This window comes from Echeneis naucrates, chromosome 9 (genome assembly GCF_900963305.1).
Source record: "Echeneis naucrates chromosome 9, fEcheNa1.1, whole genome shotgun sequence".
NCBI lineage: Eukaryota > Metazoa > Chordata > Actinopteri > Carangiformes > Echeneidae > Echeneis > Echeneis naucrates.
This window is the reverse complement of record NC_042519.1, coordinates 1973739-1994235: the sequence shown is the minus strand read 5'-3', so window position 1 is coordinate 1994235 and position 20497 is coordinate 1973739. Positions and strand designations below refer to the sequence as shown.

The 20497-nt window shown below is 40.1% G+C and overlaps 1 protein-coding gene across 1 annotated transcript; it reads right to left on the bottom strand.

Moving 5' to 3' along the window:
- Positions 1-314: 314 nt before the first annotated feature.
- On the bottom strand, positions 315-18108 carry nr6a1a (nuclear receptor subfamily 6, group A, member 1a). Its single transcript, XM_029511377.1, has 9 exons — positions 18093-18108; positions 7968-8198; positions 5978-6033; positions 4854-5014; positions 3924-4154; positions 2914-3168; positions 1397-1518; positions 1147-1299; positions 315-445 (listed from the first exon to the last, which is right to left on the bottom strand). The coding sequence occupies exons 1-9, from the start codon at positions 18106-18108 to the stop codon at positions 315-317; spliced, it is 1356 nt and encodes a 451-aa protein (XP_029367237.1).
- Between the last annotated feature and the right edge of the window lie 2389 nt (positions 18109-20497).

Genomic DNA, 20497 nt, shown 5'->3' with positions numbered 1-20497 from the left:
TGAGGTAGTCTCACAACACTTATCACGTGTCTATCTGCCCCCATCTGAATAAAATAAATTCTTTTAAGGACTAGCTCTAACAATGGCAACACTGACACATTGAGCAAACTGGATACACACTTGTAAACTCCAAAGACCAATGCATCTACGAGCATTTGTTTTGTACAGAAGCATGTGCACAGTGTAAATCAGCATACATTCAGCTCTGTCATGTAATAAATATATAAAGAAAAGTTACAAAAAACAAACTAGCTGCTTGTCACATTCACAAGAGGGGAGACCAATCCCTCGACTCGGGGGATCAGTGGTGGGGTCTAGTTTCCGGCAGAGGTGGTCAAGCAGGGCAACGGGCCAGTCCTGTAGCTGGTCAGGCTGGATTTGCAGGAGTGCAAAACTGCTTTGAACAGGAGTGGGAGCTGCTCCAAAGGGACATTCACCAGCTTCCCTATAAAGAAAAACACCACTTTGACTTACATTCAGCTTATGTAAACCCCGTTCACATTGGCATGCAGTTCATTTCAGTTTAATCTCTGATAAATATTGATTAGCTAAATTTGTTGAGTCTGTAGACTGATTAGTAGCAAGAATTTCAAATAAATAGGAACCTGGGTGCACCAATTCTGAGTGGAACTGGCGCTGTAAATTGGAAATTCAGAAAGTCTCAATGACTCCATTTAAACTTGATACTGAAATTGGATCTACATCTGGACATTTTATCCAGGTGGAGAAAAATTCAAGTTGATGCATGGGGTTATTTGTTCTTCTAGATTTTTGGAGGTACCATTTCTTTCTTTATTTGTTTTTACTGTGTGTTTGGAGGAGGAGGTGCGTTTGGAGAGGACAGAACTTAGGGGCAGTTGTGTTCATCACTACATGAAGCAGTGTTTGTAAATTTTCTCTTCTGCAAAAGTGATTTCTTGCCAAGAGTAGGGGGCTGTTTCTGCAAAAGTGCTTCAGTCATCATTTGAATATTTTTACTGCAAAACAGTCCATCTTCAGGGTAGATTGAAAGCTAGAGTGAGCTGCACGATAACAGCTCACTCATTGCTACCTAGCTGTAGCAATACAAAAATTTACACTATCGCTCCTTCAAATGCAGCACAAAATACACTGTCCTTTGTTTTATACTTTAATCAGAGGCCTTACCTGCGATGCAACGGATCTCTGGCAGACACATCATGATTTCAGGAAAGCGTTTCGGCTGGTGTGGGTACTTATACTCGGTGTAGTCCTGACACACATACCAGTAGCGCTTGTTCAACTGCTCAAGCTGGGAGGTGTTGGACAGGCCTCTGATATCTGCAGAGATGTGAATGATAAAAGAGGGTCATGTAGGGAAAAACATTGAGGGTCAACAAAAGCTTGGATCCAGTATCAGTAGACCTTGCACTGTTACCTTGGTTGAGGAAGTTGATGGCTTTCATGCAGGCATACTCCTCATTACTGATCTTCAACTGGTGGAACTTCCGAAATAGATATATCAACCTCTCCATGACCTCCATCCCATCCTCACTAAAGCTGAGGGGTCACACACAGACTAGTCAATAATCTTTTCAGGGTTAGTACCAATCCTAAACTTCATCCACTTAAATAATCAGAAGATAAACTCAACTTCAGGTTTACTCTGATGAAGTGGAGCAGCACATCAAAAGAATGTAAAATCCCCTCAACTCTGTTAACTTCTGTGCTTCAATGAGCATGGCAAAAATGGGGGAGGGAATGTGTCAGATCTACTGAACATGCTTCACAAGCATCTTATGAACCCAACATATTTTTGAAAGGAAGTTTAATTTCACTCATTAAACTTCAGCTCCCTAGTTTGTTTTTCTGGCTCTCACTGTTCTAATCTCACTGTCAAACTTCAGCGCTGCCATTGCACATCAGATATTCACTCCTAAACTACAGGCAAAATTGAGCAAAGTGGCAGATCAACACCATATATTAGGACACTGTGGGCCATGAGGTCAGAAAATTCTGCTCTGATAGACATAGAACCAAAGCCCCCACTCTGGCTTTTTCTCTCCAACATGGAACATACATGTATTTCACATGTGGGGTGGTGCTAGCTGCAGCTCTGTCCTGTAGAGTCCTCCCATTCATTGACCCCTTCCCTGGCTCTCAGTCAACAACAACACATTCCTGGAAAAAGTACCAAACCCTTTAAGAGATACTGAGCTCACAGAGAGAATGTCTTGTCTGCATTTTGGAACCATTAATTCTTTATATGAAACACTGACTTAGCAAGGCTCTTGCAAGTTCAACAACACCTAATAGTGTGTAAATGTTAATGCGTCCACAAAAGCGAAGACAGAGTCAACATGTGTCACTGCAGGTGAGTTATGACTGATGCATATGAAAGTGGGTAATTTCTTGCATCGGTCTGTGTAAACACAGATGTCAAACAAAACAAAAGGCAGATGATGCTTGTCAGCTTATTTTAAGGACATATTAATATGAATGTCTTGTCCTTGATAACTATTCTTCTCTATGCTTTTTAATTAAAATTCTATCAAATCTATTTTTAATGCACAAATACTTTTAACTTCAGTTTTTTACAGTTTAGTCTCCACTCACTCAAATGTGTTAAGTGTAAATTAACAGCCAATCTCATGGGTTATTAGATTTTGGTCTAAGCATGCTCATTATCCAGTATCCAGTATCCAGTTTGATAACCAGTCTGTTTGATTGACATCTAGTAACCTCATATTGTACCTTGGGATTTTTTTACTTCTATAAATTACATGCAGAGGATAAAAGTTGCCACACATGGATGATTTCACTTTATTTTTGATGGTTTTAACTGTCACTCACATCCAAATTTATAACAGTAAGAACTTCAGTAGGAAAACAGTTAAAAGCAGTTCTAAGAAAAGTCTCTGACCCCAAATTTCCCTCTGAGCTGTTGCCACTCACCCCTGCAGTTCATCGTCAGATGGTGTGTACTTGGCAGTCACGTCAGCCAGGTCTCCAAAGATCTGGGAACTATAGATGGTTAGGCAGGATAGTAGGATGAGCTCTTGCCAAGTGGAGCTGAGTAGGCAGGTGTAGTCTTCTATAGAGAGCTCACAAAAGAATGGCAGTTTCTTGATCCAAGAGATCTGGCGGAAGAGCAATTCATCTGCCAGGCGGCACAGCAGGGCAAACAACTCAACCTGTGTCACTTTGTACCTGGCAGGCAGATGACATATGATTAGGATGTGAGGTGCATACTGTTGGTACTGTGAAAAACAACATCAACAAACACACAAAAGTAATCTAAAAAACAATGGCATTAATTATAAATTATTAAACAACTTTTCCAGATGCTGCAATGATTTCCAAATTTCCATTTCTCTTCAATTCACCTTTTATTTAGTTTTTTTCGTCTGAGTGAAAATGTTGAAACTTAGGCAAGTAAACACTTAGACACAAGAACCTAGACCTTCTTTATGATCTTTAAGTAGAGCTGGGCCTTTATACAATCATAAGTTGAAATCTTAAAAAAAAAAAAAAAAAAAAAAAAAAAAAAAGTTTATTATTAGGTTTGGCCTATGCAAGAGGTACATCTATAAATATGCAATGATCTAAGTGGATCTTCTATTTTATCATCATGGCACATTGCCATTCATGAACTGGTTGCATACTTTCTTAATAGAGGGAAAACATTTCACAGACAAATTCCAGGTTTTTATATGTAACTCAGCCTGAAGCTATTTTAGCCTTCAGAACCAGTGGGCGGATATACAGATAAAGACAAAACACCAGCGGACAGATTTAAAATCTCCTCTCATGGCATGTTTTAAAACATTTAGCAGATTTTTTAATCTTTTTTCCAACCAAATTAATTTCAAGGAAACTCTCAATCAGCCAGTTTGGATGACAAACATACGGTGTGATCTTTTAAACCTCCAGGATCCAATGCATCCAACAAAACAGGGTCTTACCCATCTTCTATAAGCATCGGGGTTGCCAGGGGGGCCAGGTCTTCAGCAGCCACCAGCTGCAGCACCAGAGGGTGGGACTGTGGGTAGATGCTGCGGGGCTGGGGGGCCAACAGGCCAGACTGAGCAGCATAGCTGAACAGGTGAGGCAGGAGCTGGTAGTGTGTGGACATGGAGGTATTGATGTACTGGTCCCTGAGAGCTGCTGTGTAGCCATTCATTTCCACAGAGCGACTGGATACACACAAACAATAACAACAATATTAAAGTAATATTCAGACATACATTGACTTTCTACATTTCGGACTTCTCTTGTGCTAACATGTCCCAGAGTTGCCATATCTCTGTTCTGCTCTGATTATTCCTCTAAGCTTTATAATCTAAATTTTCATGCAGATCCAACAATAGTGCTCTCTTCTCAAATTTTTTATGACAGATCTTTGTTAATTTCCTTCCAAACTTTGAAGAAACTTTCAATGGAAAAAAAAAGTTGACGTTATACCTGCGTACCAGAAGCTTCACTGCTCAATCACTGCTTTTGTTGTTCATTTCGACTTAGATTTTATTAGATAAAACAAGAATTCCTCTGAATAACTACCAGACAGTTGAGATAAACCTCGTGTTTATATGAAATGAGACGAAAATAAATACCATCATGTGAATCTAGACAATATTTGCCCTTGATGAGTACAGATAGACAATGCACTCGTCTCCATAGTGTGGGCAGCAGATAGTGCTAGAACTTCTTTGCGTTTGCTATCATGAGCAAGCCTGGGGAGCTGCATATTCAGGCATTCTTAGGCTGATGAATGCTTTGATTTACGTCTGGGTGAGATGGGAACAAGGTGTTAGACTGTCAGGGCCAGCTCATTATCTAAATGATGGGCCTAGTGCCAGCGCTGTGTGGCTGAGTGGGTGAGATGAACAACTCACTTGGATGACAGAGTGGAGGCAGGTGACGGCTGGTTGCCCTCGGAGGCTCCATTGCTGGGAGAGCTGTGGTCACTGTCACCGTTGTTGCCCCAGGTGTGCTCGGGGGCATCCTCCTTGAACTCCTGCCCCGACATAATTCGCTCTATCTCCTCCTCTGTGATCTACAAGACATAGACACACACACACACACAGATTGGTGGACTTTTTTGGAGCTTACATTGCATGTAAATGTGACCAATAATACTCTGTGTTTGCCTTAGTTCAAGTGTGCTGAACTAAGGCACACTAAGCAGTGTGCTGCCTCGCTAAAATATTGAGGAGCAAGGACACAGTTACACAATGAAACAGGGATATTGTGAGATAAAGAAGAGAGAAAAACAGGTATGTGTCTGTGTGTGTGCGTATATTTGACTGACTGCTACACACACACCTAAAACAATAAAATCCTTGCAGGCCTGCGCAGGGAGAAAGCACAGACAAAAGCTGTTTTGAAAGGTATTAGCTAGAAGGAAAATGTGGTGTCTTGTATCTGTGGCTCGGGTCACTTCACTTTCATTTCTATCAATTCAGCACATATACTGCAAAAGCAATTCATTCCATATTGTGACAAAGAGGCCTTCCTTTCATTAGGTTTAAGAACTAAAGCAGTCTTTTAATGGAAGCTGGCGCTTCTGTTTTTTTTTTTTTTTGTTTTGGTTTTTTTTTTTTTTTTTTTTGACTTGTCGAATTGAGCTGGAATAAATTGACCACATCCCTCCCTTGAATAGTGGCTCATTGGTACTTAGCCTCATGCCATCCATTCTCCTGACCATTTGCTCTCTCACCAGTGTTAATAATGAAGCTAGCGCTGAATAGGGAATTATCAGCACTACATGATTATACTGATGATATAACAAGGTCAGGGCTGACTCTTATTACAACCTTCGCGAGTACACCTACATCATTAACATTTGAGCACTCCAGCTCAGTGTTATTTAGGTACAATAGTTTGTGCATTAAATGCATTCAGGGTAAGTGAGCTAACTCTGGGGCTGGGCCAGCATAATACATCTGCAAGCAGGGAGAAGGTCAGCCGATGTCACAAAACAACATTTCTGGTGAATATTGAACAGCCAGTGATTTACCTGAACAGGCCCAATGCTTTTGTTCCTCCCTCCTGGCATGCCATCCTCCCTGATCGCTAAAAGAGAAAAAGGAGAGAATCCACCTACATTTAGTGCAATAACAAAACATGATCCATGATCACTCTCACAGTTCAGCTTAGTGGCTGAATATCTCCATTTCAGAGTGCTAATTTGCCTGTGATGATTCTTTGATTTCACTGGACTACTTTGTTAATCAAACATATGCATGAAAACAGACTCAAATACATCAAACTCTAAAATAAAGACAACTGGGGCAATTTTTCCTGTTACTGTCATTCTCATTGTAATTTCACATTTTTTCTTTTACAGAATTTTATTTTGTAGTGTACAGTTTGTCTTGCAACGCTTTTTAATGTCTACTCCATGTCTCTGAATTTAATAGTTTCTTAAATTAAATGAGTCAAAATGGAGGACTTTAAAGGTGAATTTATATTTTTCATCCACTAGGGGGAGGTAAATGAATGTAGAAGAAAGAACATTTATCTAAGCTCCTGAGGGACCATGAGCACTAATATTTATTTAGTGTTAACTGTGTAATTCAGCTGTCATAAGGATTGAAAGCATGGTCAAGAGACTGAAAACAAAATCAGCTGTTACAAAGTATCAGCCGAAGGCCAGAGCACATTTGGAGCTGGGCAATCATGTTGGAACATCAAATGTAGTTAGCCTTATTAATCCTATCAAGGATTTTGGCTCAGTTAAGGTTTTTAAATACAATTTTAGGATTTTTTTAGGGTTAGGGTTAGGATTTTTTTTTCCATTTTTTCAGAGTTTTTTTTTTTCCAATTTGGAAAAATGCAAAAAATTGAAATTTTGCAATTTGGAAAACAAATTAACAAAATGCAAAACAATTGTACAAACCCTGAGACAATTTTACAAGTCCCACTGCTTATCGTAGTTTTGTTTTTTGTGTGGTCTGTCTTTAGAGTTTTTAAATGCTGCAGACCAGACGGAATGTGTGCAAAACATCACTCGTTCACTATCCATGAACTTGATCGAATTCCAGCTGGCTGTGTTGCTCCCATTATCATTGCCGAGTCAACCCCAGGGTTGGGACATTCCCTTTCCGGGTTGTCTCAGCGTTTGTGGAAGTGTTTCCCATTTTGCTAATTTGTTTCCTGAAATGTAAATTTGTTTCAGGACTTGTAAAAGTGTTTCTGATTTTGTAATGCTTGTTTGCCACTGTACCACAGGCCCAGGAACCAAACCTGCAACTTTCTTGTTGTGGGGCAACAGCATTAATCACTATTCCACTGTGGTGCCCTAATCACATAATATTGGTGGTAATATTTAACAAATTTCAATCCAGTATCAGCCGTGGACAATGATAAAGAAGATGGATTAATCTGTTTCTGATTGCTGGAGCAAATCTGATTTGGTTCAATAAAGACAGAACTTACATGACGCAAATAATGGAGAAAAACTTTCAAGAAATAAACACAGAACCTAGACCTGATTTTAAAATGGAAACACACAAGGATTTCTATCCTTATATGAAAAGATAAGATAATATTAGCCTTTATTAGTCCCTTGAGTGGAGAAAAATCGAATTAAATGAAAGTTAAATGAAAAATTGTACATGTACAATATATAAATAAATATATAACGTGAGATTTAACTGATACAGTATGTACAGAATAGACAATGGACTTGCACATGTCAAACTGTGACATGGACATGGCACAGTGGAATGATAATTTTGTGTTGTGTGTGGGGTCTATTGGGAGCATAACTGCTTGTGATGGCCAGCCACTGTAGTTAGGAAGGACCTTTGGTAACGCTCCCTAAACCACTTCGGGTGAAGCAGCCTGTCAATGTAGGACCTCCCCAGTGTTGTCCAACTATCCCATGTTATGGGGCATTTGATGCTAATTATTGAGAGTGTTTAAGTGTGCTGGATCTTTCAACTTCTTCTTTTAGTTTAGTTAATTAGAGTTACACTGAAAACTCAAAACCTGTGACACATTACCTTTGCGGTTCATCCCCATCTGCAGACACTTGAGCAGGCGACAGTACTGGCAGCGGTTGCGCTGTTTGCGTGACATCTCACAGTTTTTGTCACGACTGCAGCGGTAAACACGCTTGTTGCAGATGCTGCGCTTGAAGAAGCCCTTGCAGCCTTCGCAGGAGATGATGCCATAGTGCAGGCCTGTTGCTCGGTCTCCACAGATGAGACAGGTACGTTGGTCAGCTGGATCATCTGCAGAAGAAAAATAGGAAGTGGAGGGGAAGGGTTTAGAATATTTCCATAAGCTTCTTTGCACTATTCACACTTTATGGGGGTACAAAACCTTGCTCAAGGCACAAATTTTTAATTGACTATGGGGGTGTCTGGGGCTTAAGTGCTAGCTACTCACTAGCTAATCCAAAGGATTCTTTCGCTCCAACTCTCGTTCTCTGAAAGTGGAGGTGTAACAGGAAGCCAGATAAAGAGCTGGCTTGTGTTTGTTTCATTGAGATGCTCTAATTTTAACAAATTTTTTTTTCTCATCTCTATAACAGAAACATGGTATGGTAAGGCCTTTCTTTGAGAAACTGGTGACATATTACTCTAAAAAAAAAAAAAAATCACCTTAGTCGTATTTATTATATATCACTGTAACACCTACAGTATCCTTAAACAAATGTCTTCTACCTTGCATGTTCAACTTGTGGCTAGTTTTAAAGTGCTTTAAAATCTACAAGCAGATTGTCAAGGCATGGATGTTCCATACGACACCTTCCCCTCGAAATTCAACACTTTTTTTCTGATCACTCCATACTGTGAAACATTGTTAAGACAAAATAATGAGGGCACTGATTTGAAACACATGCGAACGGATAGTTACAGGTTGGGAGGCCCTCACAGCACAAAAGTGGTGTGGAACAGGATGTCCTAAAGAAAGAACATCTAAAATAATATTTAAAATTGGTTCAGTCTTTTTGACAGCTTGCTGGCCATGATGGGCAGAGACATTAATATGGTCTTAGAAACTGATTCAAAATTATACTTCACATATAGGAGAGAATATAGATTTGATAGAGGAGCAAAGTTGCACAGGTCTTACTAAGGACCTTCCATGTGATGCCTTTCAACTGAGTACAAAGTGTAAATACAGCAATCTGAAAGTGCTGTGGAAAATCTTCTCTTAATCCCTGTTTTACCTCGAGGCCACATACCACACATAATCAAACTCATCAAGCAAGTTAACCCTGAGCATATGGGCACATAGTTCTTGCAGTGATAGTCGTAAGGTTTATGACACATGCATACAAACACACATGTTAGAAAACCCCCCACATACCCCAAATAGCCCACCCTGCCCCCACAAAAAGCTGGAAAGAAAGCAGATGAGATGGAGTCCATACAGCAGCTCCATTCTGCTGAGCCTGACCGCAGCAGGAATGTGGTGACCTGTTAATCTTTATCAAGGCCACTGGGATTAAAAATATCAGGGCCCGATAAAAGTAACACAAATACAATATGCTAATGAGTTTAATATGATGGGGTCCCTCCTTCTCGCACTGACCTTATGTAACATAGCTGAATTTCTTTAAGATCAAGGATTAAAATAATTAATCCTTTCTGAAACCCAACCCAAATTACTCACAATACAGCCTGACCATTTACGATTCACAGAGAATGAATTATTTCCCCTTATAGTGAAATTTTCAATTAGGAGAATGTGAGAGGGGCCTCTCGAGTCTTCACCACACAATGAATGAACTAAACTCCTCACTATCTTATAATTCAGTTCTGCAGCTTCTAACCCTCGTTTCAGAGTTCAAACCTGTATCTGGGCTTCATCTGTACATTCATATATATTTTTATACCTGTGCATAGCCACAAACGGAGGGTGAAAGAGATCAAATTAAAATCAAAAGTCAAATACATTTTTTATATAGAGCCAAATCATAACAGAGCTACTTCAAGGTCTAGACAAAACGCTGCTGTTAAAGAACCCTCACGTGTCCTCCCAAGAGCAAGCACTTGGCAACAGTGGCAAGGAAAAACTTCCTTTTCGGAAAGAACCAGAGATGTAACAGGTTTGAAGTTGCCATCCAGCAGATTGATGCAACTTGCTGAACCCGAAGATTAACCTGCACATCTGACTAATGTAAGATTGTCTGGTATAGATTCATGTATGTACAAGATGATCACTATCAGGGCACGTTTGTTTATAGACAGCCTATTCTTATGGAAAATGTACAGATTAATAGTATTAGAAAGTGGCCTGAAGTTGAGATGGCTGAAGAGTGTTTGTGGCTGCTTGGACATCACGAAAACTAATACTGTGACCTCACCACCCACCTCTGATGAAAAGCTGTAAGGTTTTGACATTAAACAATAGTAACTCACTCTGTAATATTTAAATGAGGGGAATAAAGCTTTATGCATGTGTGTCATTTAAACAGTCAGCTTCATCAGAGGCATGTGACTGAGAGCTAAGCCTCCCAGAAAGACGAGGTGTGAGGGGTGGGGGGCTTAGCAGCCTGCAGGGTTCATGTACTAAAGGTAATTAGAGGTGGGGGACTACATAGCATAAAGCCTCTCCCAGATAATGAATAGTGAATACAGGACTTCTAAAGCCCAGAGACAGATTATCATTAAAATGCTTGAGGTTTAAGTTTGCTGACTTTGCAGGAGACTGGAGGAATGGCCATAATGTATGTTTCACACAGTGAGCCCCTCCTGAGACCACAATTAAGAAGTTCTAGTCATTAATTCCACACGGGACAGGGGTTAAAGTGACTCTAGTCCCTTTCAAACAGATTGCGTAAAAGGCTGTAATGTTACATCTTTAATCGTCTGCAGTGGAGGGAATCCCACAGCCAAGGTTTGTGTAAATGGCAGAAGAATCAGCTTCAACACAGCTATATATATATAGAAAGAGAGAGTATAATAAAACATATGTAATGAATAATAATAACACTAAATAATACTTGGTTGGACTGGTGGACTTCCTAGCCTATGTGGAAACATGTTTTCAAAATGACTTTTGAATGGGCAGACTTCTCTGGAGAGAGAATATTGGTCCTGAATTGACTTTAACATCCCATTTTCTTTGTGACTCTATTGATATTTGATTTTTGTTGTTGTTTGGTGGTTCAAGGCAAATTTAATGCTTTAACCCATCTTTAAAAACCACATACAATACTGAAAGATGAATCTTCAATTTCAGATTGGATGACAAAGGCAATGTGAGCCGAGGGGCAGTTCAGAACCAATTCAGCTGCAGTCTGCAGAAAGACACTTTCTGGTGCTAAGCAGAGCAAAGCCTGAGAAAAAAGACCCAACTATCTTTAAACTGTATTTCCAATCTTCCTCCGCTTCACTCAACAGAAGTGGATCTACAGCTGCAAACTTTAACTTTTACAGCAGTGATTGCCTCCACTCTGACATTACAGTAAGTAGAGCCTGAGGATCAAATAAACAACAGTTCAGACCCTCACCTCCTCAGCCAACCATTTGTCAAACCATGTGCTCAGAGAAGACATTAAAACCATCTATTTCATTGGCCACTCCATGTGAAAGGCCCAACTTCCTACAATGAGGAAAAAACACAATGGTTATTAGCTCTCTCCACTCAGGCTGATTTGCCAAATCTCTCACCCTGTCTTTCAAGTGCATGGCCACCATATAAACAGCCTGATTCACACATTCACACACTTGATCTCAGTGTGTCACGTCCTATGGCTCCTCCTCCTCCTGCCTGCAGATGACAGTTAAATATTCATGAAGGACTTCTCTGTTAAGTTTCTGTCTGCAGCATAGTTCACCCACAGTTTGGGGCTGTCTGGGAACGATTCTGTCATCAAATACACTGAAACGTAATGCTGTTAAGAAAATCAATGGTATATTTTCTTTCAGGTTTGGCTATACTGGTTTCTTAGATTTTTCTCCACACCAACACAACAAAGTGGAAAGAATTTCATTTCCTGGGCTCACAGAATAATAATCTTTTGATGATGAAATTTCCTTCATTCTGATCCACGTTTACTCTCCCATACTGAGATCGGTCGGTGAGCCCTTTGAACAGATGAAAAGTGAACTTTATCTAAGTAGTAGTGTCTAAAAGATGCAATCGCAAATGGAATTAATAACTGTTCAAACCTCCAGTAACCTGAAACCAGCTCTTCCTGTAGCTCACAAAGCTAAACTCTGTTCTACCCGTTTTGGCGGGGGAGGATATCTTGTAGGTTTCTGGATGTCAGTAATGCAGCAGTTGTTTCTGAGGTGTCCATGCCTCATGCTACAGAATGTGTTTGTGGGCTCAGGATATCTTTGTTTTGAGGTCTTCCAGTATTTCTCCAAATGTTCAAGTGTTGTTTATAAGTCAAAGTTACTGAACAAAAACCTCACTTCTTTCTGTGTAACATAGAACAACTTCTTAACTATTTCCAAAGGGAACAGAAAGTATTTCAACAATAAAATGTGTGGTTTTCTTCACTGCCTAGAAAAATGTTTCTGCGTTTGTGGGTGTAGTTTTTTTTAATTCATTGCTGTGAGACCCATTAATTAACTCTCGCCTTTGCTGTGTTGGGAGTAGAGGTAAGTTTTAACAACAGCTTTAAACCACCTTAATGTCTGTATACAAGCAAGGGTGAGTAATATGTTATTGTTCCATTTATCTAAATTAAGCAATTAATTGTTATATTTGGCAGCTTACATGGGGCTGAGACACTAGTCATGACCTTTAATGACTATAATAATAATGATGGGGACAATAACATGGTGTGAGAAGTATTTATTCTAACCCAAGCCAAACCATAACTTTTTGCATAATCACAAAGTATTATTTTAACCTCAGCCCAGATGCACTGTTTGCTTACACAATGCTTACATAACTTGCAAAATTCACAGATTGGCATCATTATGTAAATCTTGCAAGTAAGCTTACGTTAAGTGGCAATGAGTGGCATGCGACCTTCCTTTCCATTTTGTTCGGTCAGGCTCATTTGTAATCGCCCTCAGTTGCAAGTTTGCCATACTTAAACTTTCATCAGAGAGCTAGCCTGGCTTTGTTTGTTTGGTTGCCATTAGCAAAACATTTTGCAAGTTGATGCTTTGCATAATTTTCATTTGGTATTACAAAATTCAGAAATAAGTTGAATCCAAAATGGATGTTATCCATGTTCATATAGCAAAATTAGATTTAACTTCAAGAAGAACAAGTACACTGAAATGTAGTTTTGAATCTAATCAACTAGCAAAGTGCTGAAAGAAACAGTACTTGTATAGAGATTTTGACTTTATAGACATTAATACAGATCACAGGTGCAAAGGATGGACATATGTTATGGACTGATAACACTGCCATTTAGGCTTGCTCAAGGCACCAAATGTATAATGGCCGCCACTGCCATAACCAGAAAGATCTGTCACATCCCATTGTATATCATTGTAACCATGATGACAAAGGTCAGGTACACCTGCTTCTGATAGGTTTGGGTTGCATCTTAGTTGGAATCCCCTTCAAAGTAACAGAAACTTTCAAGGGGGAGACGCCCTCCTCCTTTTTATGCATACTATTCACTGGTCACTTCTCAGCTGTTTTTGCAAGCAAGTGGCTGAGAGAAAAGAAGCCTCATGATGCAACATCTCGTGATATTTCCACACATTTTTAACAAGAAAGTCTGAATTAATAGGGTGTTTACCAGTGTCTGAGAAATGCTCCCAGTTCTGTTATGGGAGAAGATAAGAAATGGGGGTTAGACCTACTCCAGAGACTATAAATCCAGATATCTGCATGAAGTTTTAAATCTACCTACTAGATAAAAATTGTTTCAGCTCCCTTTCAATGTGTTTTTAATTCATCGCTGAAGGTGTGTTATATAGAGCTCACATTGACAGTGGAGACTGTGAGTATCAAACATCAGTATTTTTCTTTTTGTGTGTGTGTGTGTGTGTGTGTTCAGGGTGGATGGATCTGTCTATAAAGATGTTTCAAATGAAATAAGCTGCATTTGTACTGCAATATTTTCTCACGTATTGGCCCTGTTTGTTTGTTTGTTTTTTTATTTCATAATATTTAATTTAATTTGCGGGAGCACAGTGGCATAGTGGTTACCCCGACTGCCCCACAACAAAAAGATTTGCTGGTTCAGTTCTCAGGTCCGGGGCTTTTCAGTGTGGAGTTAGCATATTCTCCACGTGCTTGTGTGGGTTGAAAAGACATACATGTTTCAGTTAATTGGTGACTCTAAATTGTCCGTAGGCCTGAGTCTTGAGTGTGAGTGCTCTCTTTCTCTGTATGTTGGCCCTGCAATAGACCGGCAACTTGTCCAGGGTGTATCCTGCCCAATGCAAACTGGGATTGGCTCCAGTACCCACCATGACCCGGAAACAGATAGCGGTTGAATATGAATGAATGAATATTCCATTTTGTGGATTTATAAGCAGGTCATAAAAAGAGACATGATGATGAATCTTAAACTCCACCCACTCTTTCTCTAACCTGGGTAAAGGAACCCCCATTGCTCTGTGTCACCACCTCATAGACACAGACACATACACACTCAACCCCACCCCCAAGGACCCATTAAGGGCTGTATTGTTTCCCAGGGGTCAGCCTGAGTTTTATTCCAAACTTAAACGCAAACCAGGAAGCAAGTGGAGCATTTAAAGCCCTGGTCAATAGCCAAGAGAAACATTGTTGTCATTTCCCACTACCTCTAGCTTGTTTGAGCCAATGTTCACTGTAACTGGCATGCATAATACAGCCTTTTTCCTCACCTCACACGGAGGGAAATGCTCATATGTATTTTATAGCTAAAGCTGCTACTGCCTGACCCTTGCAATCCCTTCATATTTCCTTTGGGAAGGTGCCTGTTTAGAAAGGTGCACAGGTTTCAATGTCTCTCTCACCCCCACTGAGCAGCATCATGCTGAGAACAGAGATGTATCACAGCTAAATCTCCCCATTGTCTACACCGCATGCACACAAAGGCTGATGTATAGTGTAGCTCTGAGTAGCTGACAGAGGAACCAAGCATGCTGCTGAAGGGGTTTTCTCTTCAGGTTTTGTCTCAGGCTTTCCATCACAATCATGCCCAGATGAGACAAGGAGCGGGGGATGGAGGAATGTGCTGTACTTTTCCACTGCTGGAACCCACCCTCCCTGATTCTTTTTCTGACTTGCCTTTCCCTTCTCTTATCTCCTCTTCTGTGAAACTTATCTCTCCTACCTGGGGATGAGGCATTTTGCCCTCTTTACTATGACTGGTATGTAAGAGGCATTTGAAGACCCTCTGGGACTCAGCAGATCCAGCATTCCCAGCAGCCCACACTGTGATGCTAATCTTTAAAGTTACGTACATGCAATTGTAGATTGGGCTCATCCAGGAGACAAAGGCAACCTGTTGACACCAATGTCTTGATAATAAATACCCAGGCTTAGAGGCTAAACTATTAGCATTGAATAATACTGCACCACAGACAACCTAGGTATTAATGTTATGCTGATGCAGTCACACATGAAGCAGCTTTGTTAAATAATATGGAAAAAGGCCTCAACTGCAAGAGCCTGCCTCATCATATTTAACATTTTTATCCTTTATTAAATAAAAATTAGGGCAAAGAGCATTACTTCATTAAACATCTGTACTGCTGTGAATGCGCTTTACTCTTAACTTTTGATATACCCTCAGTAAGGCAAGCTGGATGAATGAAAGGGCCTTTCTCATTAAATTGGGAGTATCACGTAAAACCTCCTATCCATTTAACAAAAAAAGTCTAAATTGCTAAATGTTGTCTAAAGATATTAAAGAATAAGATAATGAATCTTATTTGGTGGCAACTTTCAGTGGTCAATACCACAGATTATTCAATATCAAAGCCCAGCTAACTTTTTGTTTTTTGCCTGATTTGAAATACTATTTCTAGCCGTTTACTATTTTTCCAAAATTACTAAAGCCATCACATCAGTGAAATCAATATTTAACTCTTTTCATATGATTGGTTTAATATCTAAATAATACATTTTTACATCAGCCTACGAATAATTACTTTAATGTATGTTGCTGAAAAGCTGGTAACAGTAAATGTATGGATGCAAGACTAAAAGAGTATGTGTTAGACTTCACTGTGAGTTATGTTATTTCTTTCACAGTGACATACAACCAAGAAAATCATAAATGCAAATGAGAAATGTTGAATGTCACTGTTTAACAGAAACCAAGCTCTCTTTTTACCCTCAGCCCAGCCAGTATACAGTGGCATGTCGAGTCTTTCTCTATCAGCATGACTAGTAGGGCTTCCTACAGACCAGCTGTTTTAAAGTAACATAATAAAATAACAAGCACCATTAACAATGTTTGGTCTCAGATGATCAAAGTCTCCTTCAAAAAGAAGTAGCAAAAATGTCAAAAGTACATATATAATGCATCAGATAAGTTCAGTCTTGTGTCTGTGTGTGTATGCTCATGTTCGTGTGTGCTGGGGGAAGGGTGCAGGGGCAGTTGAAATAACACACCCTTGAAAGACAAAGATCTGTAACATGATGGACTTGATGGTTTGGTTTGACAGAGCAGTGGCAGGGAAGATAGATAGGTTTCAGTCAAATTAGAAAGAAGCATGCATGGAGGGAATGAGTAGCTTCTGTCATTGACTATTTATGGCCAGGCATTACAGAGTCACATGAGTCCCTGACCTCCCCCCTCTGTTACTATTGATTATCACACAGCTTCTACCCCTGCATCCACCTCCACATAAACAAGCCCTCATGCTCCCTTTCTCCCTGTGTACTTCTAGCCTGTTGGATTTTTTCCCCTGAGCACAGCCAGATACACACATGCATTCTAAAATACCAAACGATCGCAAAAAACTGAGGCTCTTCCTCCAGATTTAACACAATGTGTTGAGTTTTAGAAGGAGGAGAAGTGAGGAGCTGGAGGACAAACAATATGGCTGCTGGCAGGGGGATTAACATGAGGGGGAGGGGACAAATACAGTATTATGGTTCCTCCACATGCTACAGCAAAGTCCTTGAGGGTAAATAAATGAAGGACATAACCAACTTCTTTCACTGTCTTCAACCCCCACGCCCCCAGCGGACAAACACATGTACACAAAATGCTAATCAGCAGGTTACCTCAGAAACATGCTGAAATTGTGTGAGTGAACCACACAATCAATGAACAGAGTATGAAATGGTCTTGCCGAAGAACATGCAGCAGTCACATTTGGCTTTAACATGTGGACTAGATTTGAACAGAGAAAGAATCACATCCAAAATTCCTGCAATACAAGGGGAAAATAGGAGGGGAGGGGGAGGGGGGTTAACTCAGTTGCTTGGTGGGTGGGTGGCTTGGTTTAGTGCTTGCAGCGGGATGTAGAGAAAAAACTGCCAAAAAAAATTAATTTTATTCTAGCACTTAAAATCATTCATTCAGGCAAATGACCCAATAAAAGTAAAAGGAGCTAAAAGCAGAGTTCAAGGAGAGATTGAAAACCATGATTCTAAAACAGGACTGAAGAGAAAATCAAGACAGAGGGGAAGAAGAATGAACCATATGTCAAGAGATCTCAGTTGTGGGCAGCAGAGCGTTCTTCCATGATGTCAACACCATGGACTGACAGTAAGCCTCTAACCACACAGCAAAGATCAATAAGTATGGTGGCACGCCGTGCAGTTTGTCACAGCACACTGAGGTACCCCAACAAAAACAAAGCACTTGTAGCCATCAATTACAAGGTACACTGAAAGGCTGGAATATTTATCACAATGTCTGACCAGGAAATGATTATCCTTGCTAAGTGTAAAGGGCTAATCCCATCAAATGTAGTATCCATTAACTCCGAATGGATGTGTATACATACTGCAGAGAGCAGTATGTATACACAGAGCAGTATGTAGAGCCAGGCTCTCAGTATGTCATTTTTCTTCAATAGTAATTTTAACACAGAATAGTGTTAGTGTAGTCTCCTTTTGTAGAAAACTGGCTAAATGTGAAGCTGCTCAACCAGTTAGCAACATAATAATCTAGCACAGAATCAAACACAACAAATAGAAAAACACACTTACTGCTTTACCACATTCAACTTCCCTTTCATTCACATGAGTCTGGCAGGCTTAAATATGGCACAATAAAAGGAAGCAACAGCCTTCCTTACCTTCCCATGTATCCATTTCATGCTTCTCCCAATCTGCCTCAACCCCATTCAAGCATGGACCCAGCTAAAGAAAAGCCACTGGGCCTGGCTATCTCATGATTCTTTTCTTTCTCTCTCCCAGCAACCTATTTCCTCGACAGCCTGCCCCTCTCTGACCATAGGCAGAGCTGGGTAACACCACTGGTCACTTTACTGCCTGGTCACATGATCGCAGAGTTCAAGCCTTGGGGTCATAGCTTGGCTTGAGGTCCAATGACAGCTAGGGGTTATCTGAGTGGAACCGATAGTCCTATTTTTGCTGCCCTTCAACAATACCACCATCCACCAACCCCCTCTCTTGCCCTCAACAAAATTAGCATCCCCTCCCTTCAAATATGCCTGTGGCACTTCTGACAAACACTTAAGTCCATACACAAGCATAAACACAGGTTCAATCTTACCAAACACACTGAAATTAACTAGTTGAAGCACTTAGTGGAGTAGGAAAATGGTTAAATGTATTGTCACAGCCTGCATGATTAGAAATGGAGAGACTGATAAGATGAACGCCAAGAGTTATACTGTCTTTTTTTTTTTTTTCATTCATCTTAATCTGAATAACAATAACATCACATTTTGAGCTAAACTTGTATGCAATCCAGTTTTTAAACATGGACAATTTAAAGAGCTTTGCTCAGTACATTTCCCTTTATACCAAATTTGATCTCTTATCTGCAATAGGGTTTGGTGGAGTCAAACAATTGTTCATCAAACACACTTAGAAAAGATTTGTGTTATTTATTTTTGCAGTTAATGGAAACTTTTAACACATGAATGGGATATTAGTGTTTCCCATGAAAGCATGTGTTCCATGTTTAAGTCCTGTGAAATCTTAAGCACTTTAATGTTTTGATTATTGTCAATTTTCCTCCTGTAAATTGAAATTTTTAAACACCAAAAAGTAAAAATTTCTAATCTAAACATAATCCTTTGAGATTCATATCACTGAACAGTTTAAGAAAGTTTACATTGTTTTTATGAGGAAGTAATTGATTCACTTAATAAAGAAATAACTGTATCTTCAAACTAAACTGAATGTTAAGTGATTGCAAGAGAAAAATGAATTACTTCATCGTATATTAACCCCCAGTGATGTTGGCCAAAATATCTTAGTAACACATACAGTAGTGCTAAAGCAAGCAAACTTCAGGTCAGATTTGTACTATAGCTGATTCTTTGATCAGGCACTTCCTGCATCTAGATTTAGTTTCATCAGCTGTTTGTGTTGGGACATTCTACATTAGTAAATTGTGGGTAATTTTATCTCTAAATCCAGTAGCAAATGTTTCTCAGAAACCATATTGTTGAAAAGAGTCGCAGCCCTGCCTCGATGAATACAAGCTTAATAAACCGCTCTATATTTTTTTCCCCACTCATTTTCACCTTTGACTTGAACAGGCATCCAGGGCCAAGTCACCTGACAGACAAGCTGAATTTCAAATTTCCTGGCATGTGTGCTGTTTACCATGATTGAATCCATATTTTGTTCCCAAGGTAATCAGTCTTACACCCATGAGAGCTGCAGAGATGCCTTACCATCCAGTGTGTTCTCTTCCTTCATCCCCTCCAGTGGCCTGGCTAGGGGAACATAGTGAGAAGCGTCCAGTGTTTTACCAGTGTGCCACACCCTTAACTCAACCTTCAGCCTCAACCTGGTGCCTGGTGTCCAGTAGCTTCCTCTCTACCTGATCATAACTTCCCACTATAGCGGTCAGGCCATTCCTGATCCTCTAGCCAGTCTCTCAGCCCACCCTTCTTTCAGCTCCACCCTGATATCTCTTGTTCACTCTCAGCAGCAGCACCCCCCACACACCCCTAAGGCCCAACCCCCCATGTGAATGCTAATGACCTGACCACACTAAATCATGTATAAGAAGCTTTTCCCATTCAAACGCAAAACAGAAGGATGGCTCATGTTAATGCATACAGGCGGAGGGAGAAGTGAGACATGCTGCTGAGCTCAGGAGAGACAGCAGCTTAGCTGTCGCACCAGCCAAGTTGGTAAGGAGGTAATAAATATAAGGACATGTGTAACCTGTTGGTGTGATCAGAGGGAGTAACACCCCAAAATAATAACACTATAAGAGTCTGCCACCATATGTCACTGTCAAAGATGGCATATAAAAAAGTTCTGGCCTTGATGCTGTCACTAAGCAAATTACGCAAGCAGATTTGATGAATATTACTATTCACAGTACACAAAGAATTACAAGAGGAAATGGAAAATAAATTGATCTACACCCTTATTGTATACACAGATTATCAGGACAATGTGAAACTTTACAACATAAATTCTTTTTATTCACTATTACCACCAGCATGGCACCCTTGACCTTAGCACCTTTCCTCCCATGCAGCAAAATGAA

What these genes read in the sequence shown, in the direction of transcription:
- nr6a1a (XM_029511377.1), bottom strand. An exon ending in AAAGCATTGGGCCTGTTCAG is followed by an intron (nt 5,015 to 5,977) that starts GTAAATCACTGG and finishes TATGTCTTGTAG; the next exon opens with ATCACAGAGGAGGAGATAGA. An exon ending in TCTGACGATGAACTGCAGGG is followed by an intron (nt 1,519 to 2,913) that starts GTGAGTGGCAAC and finishes GTGACCCCTCAG; the next exon opens with CTTTAGTGAGGATGGGATGG.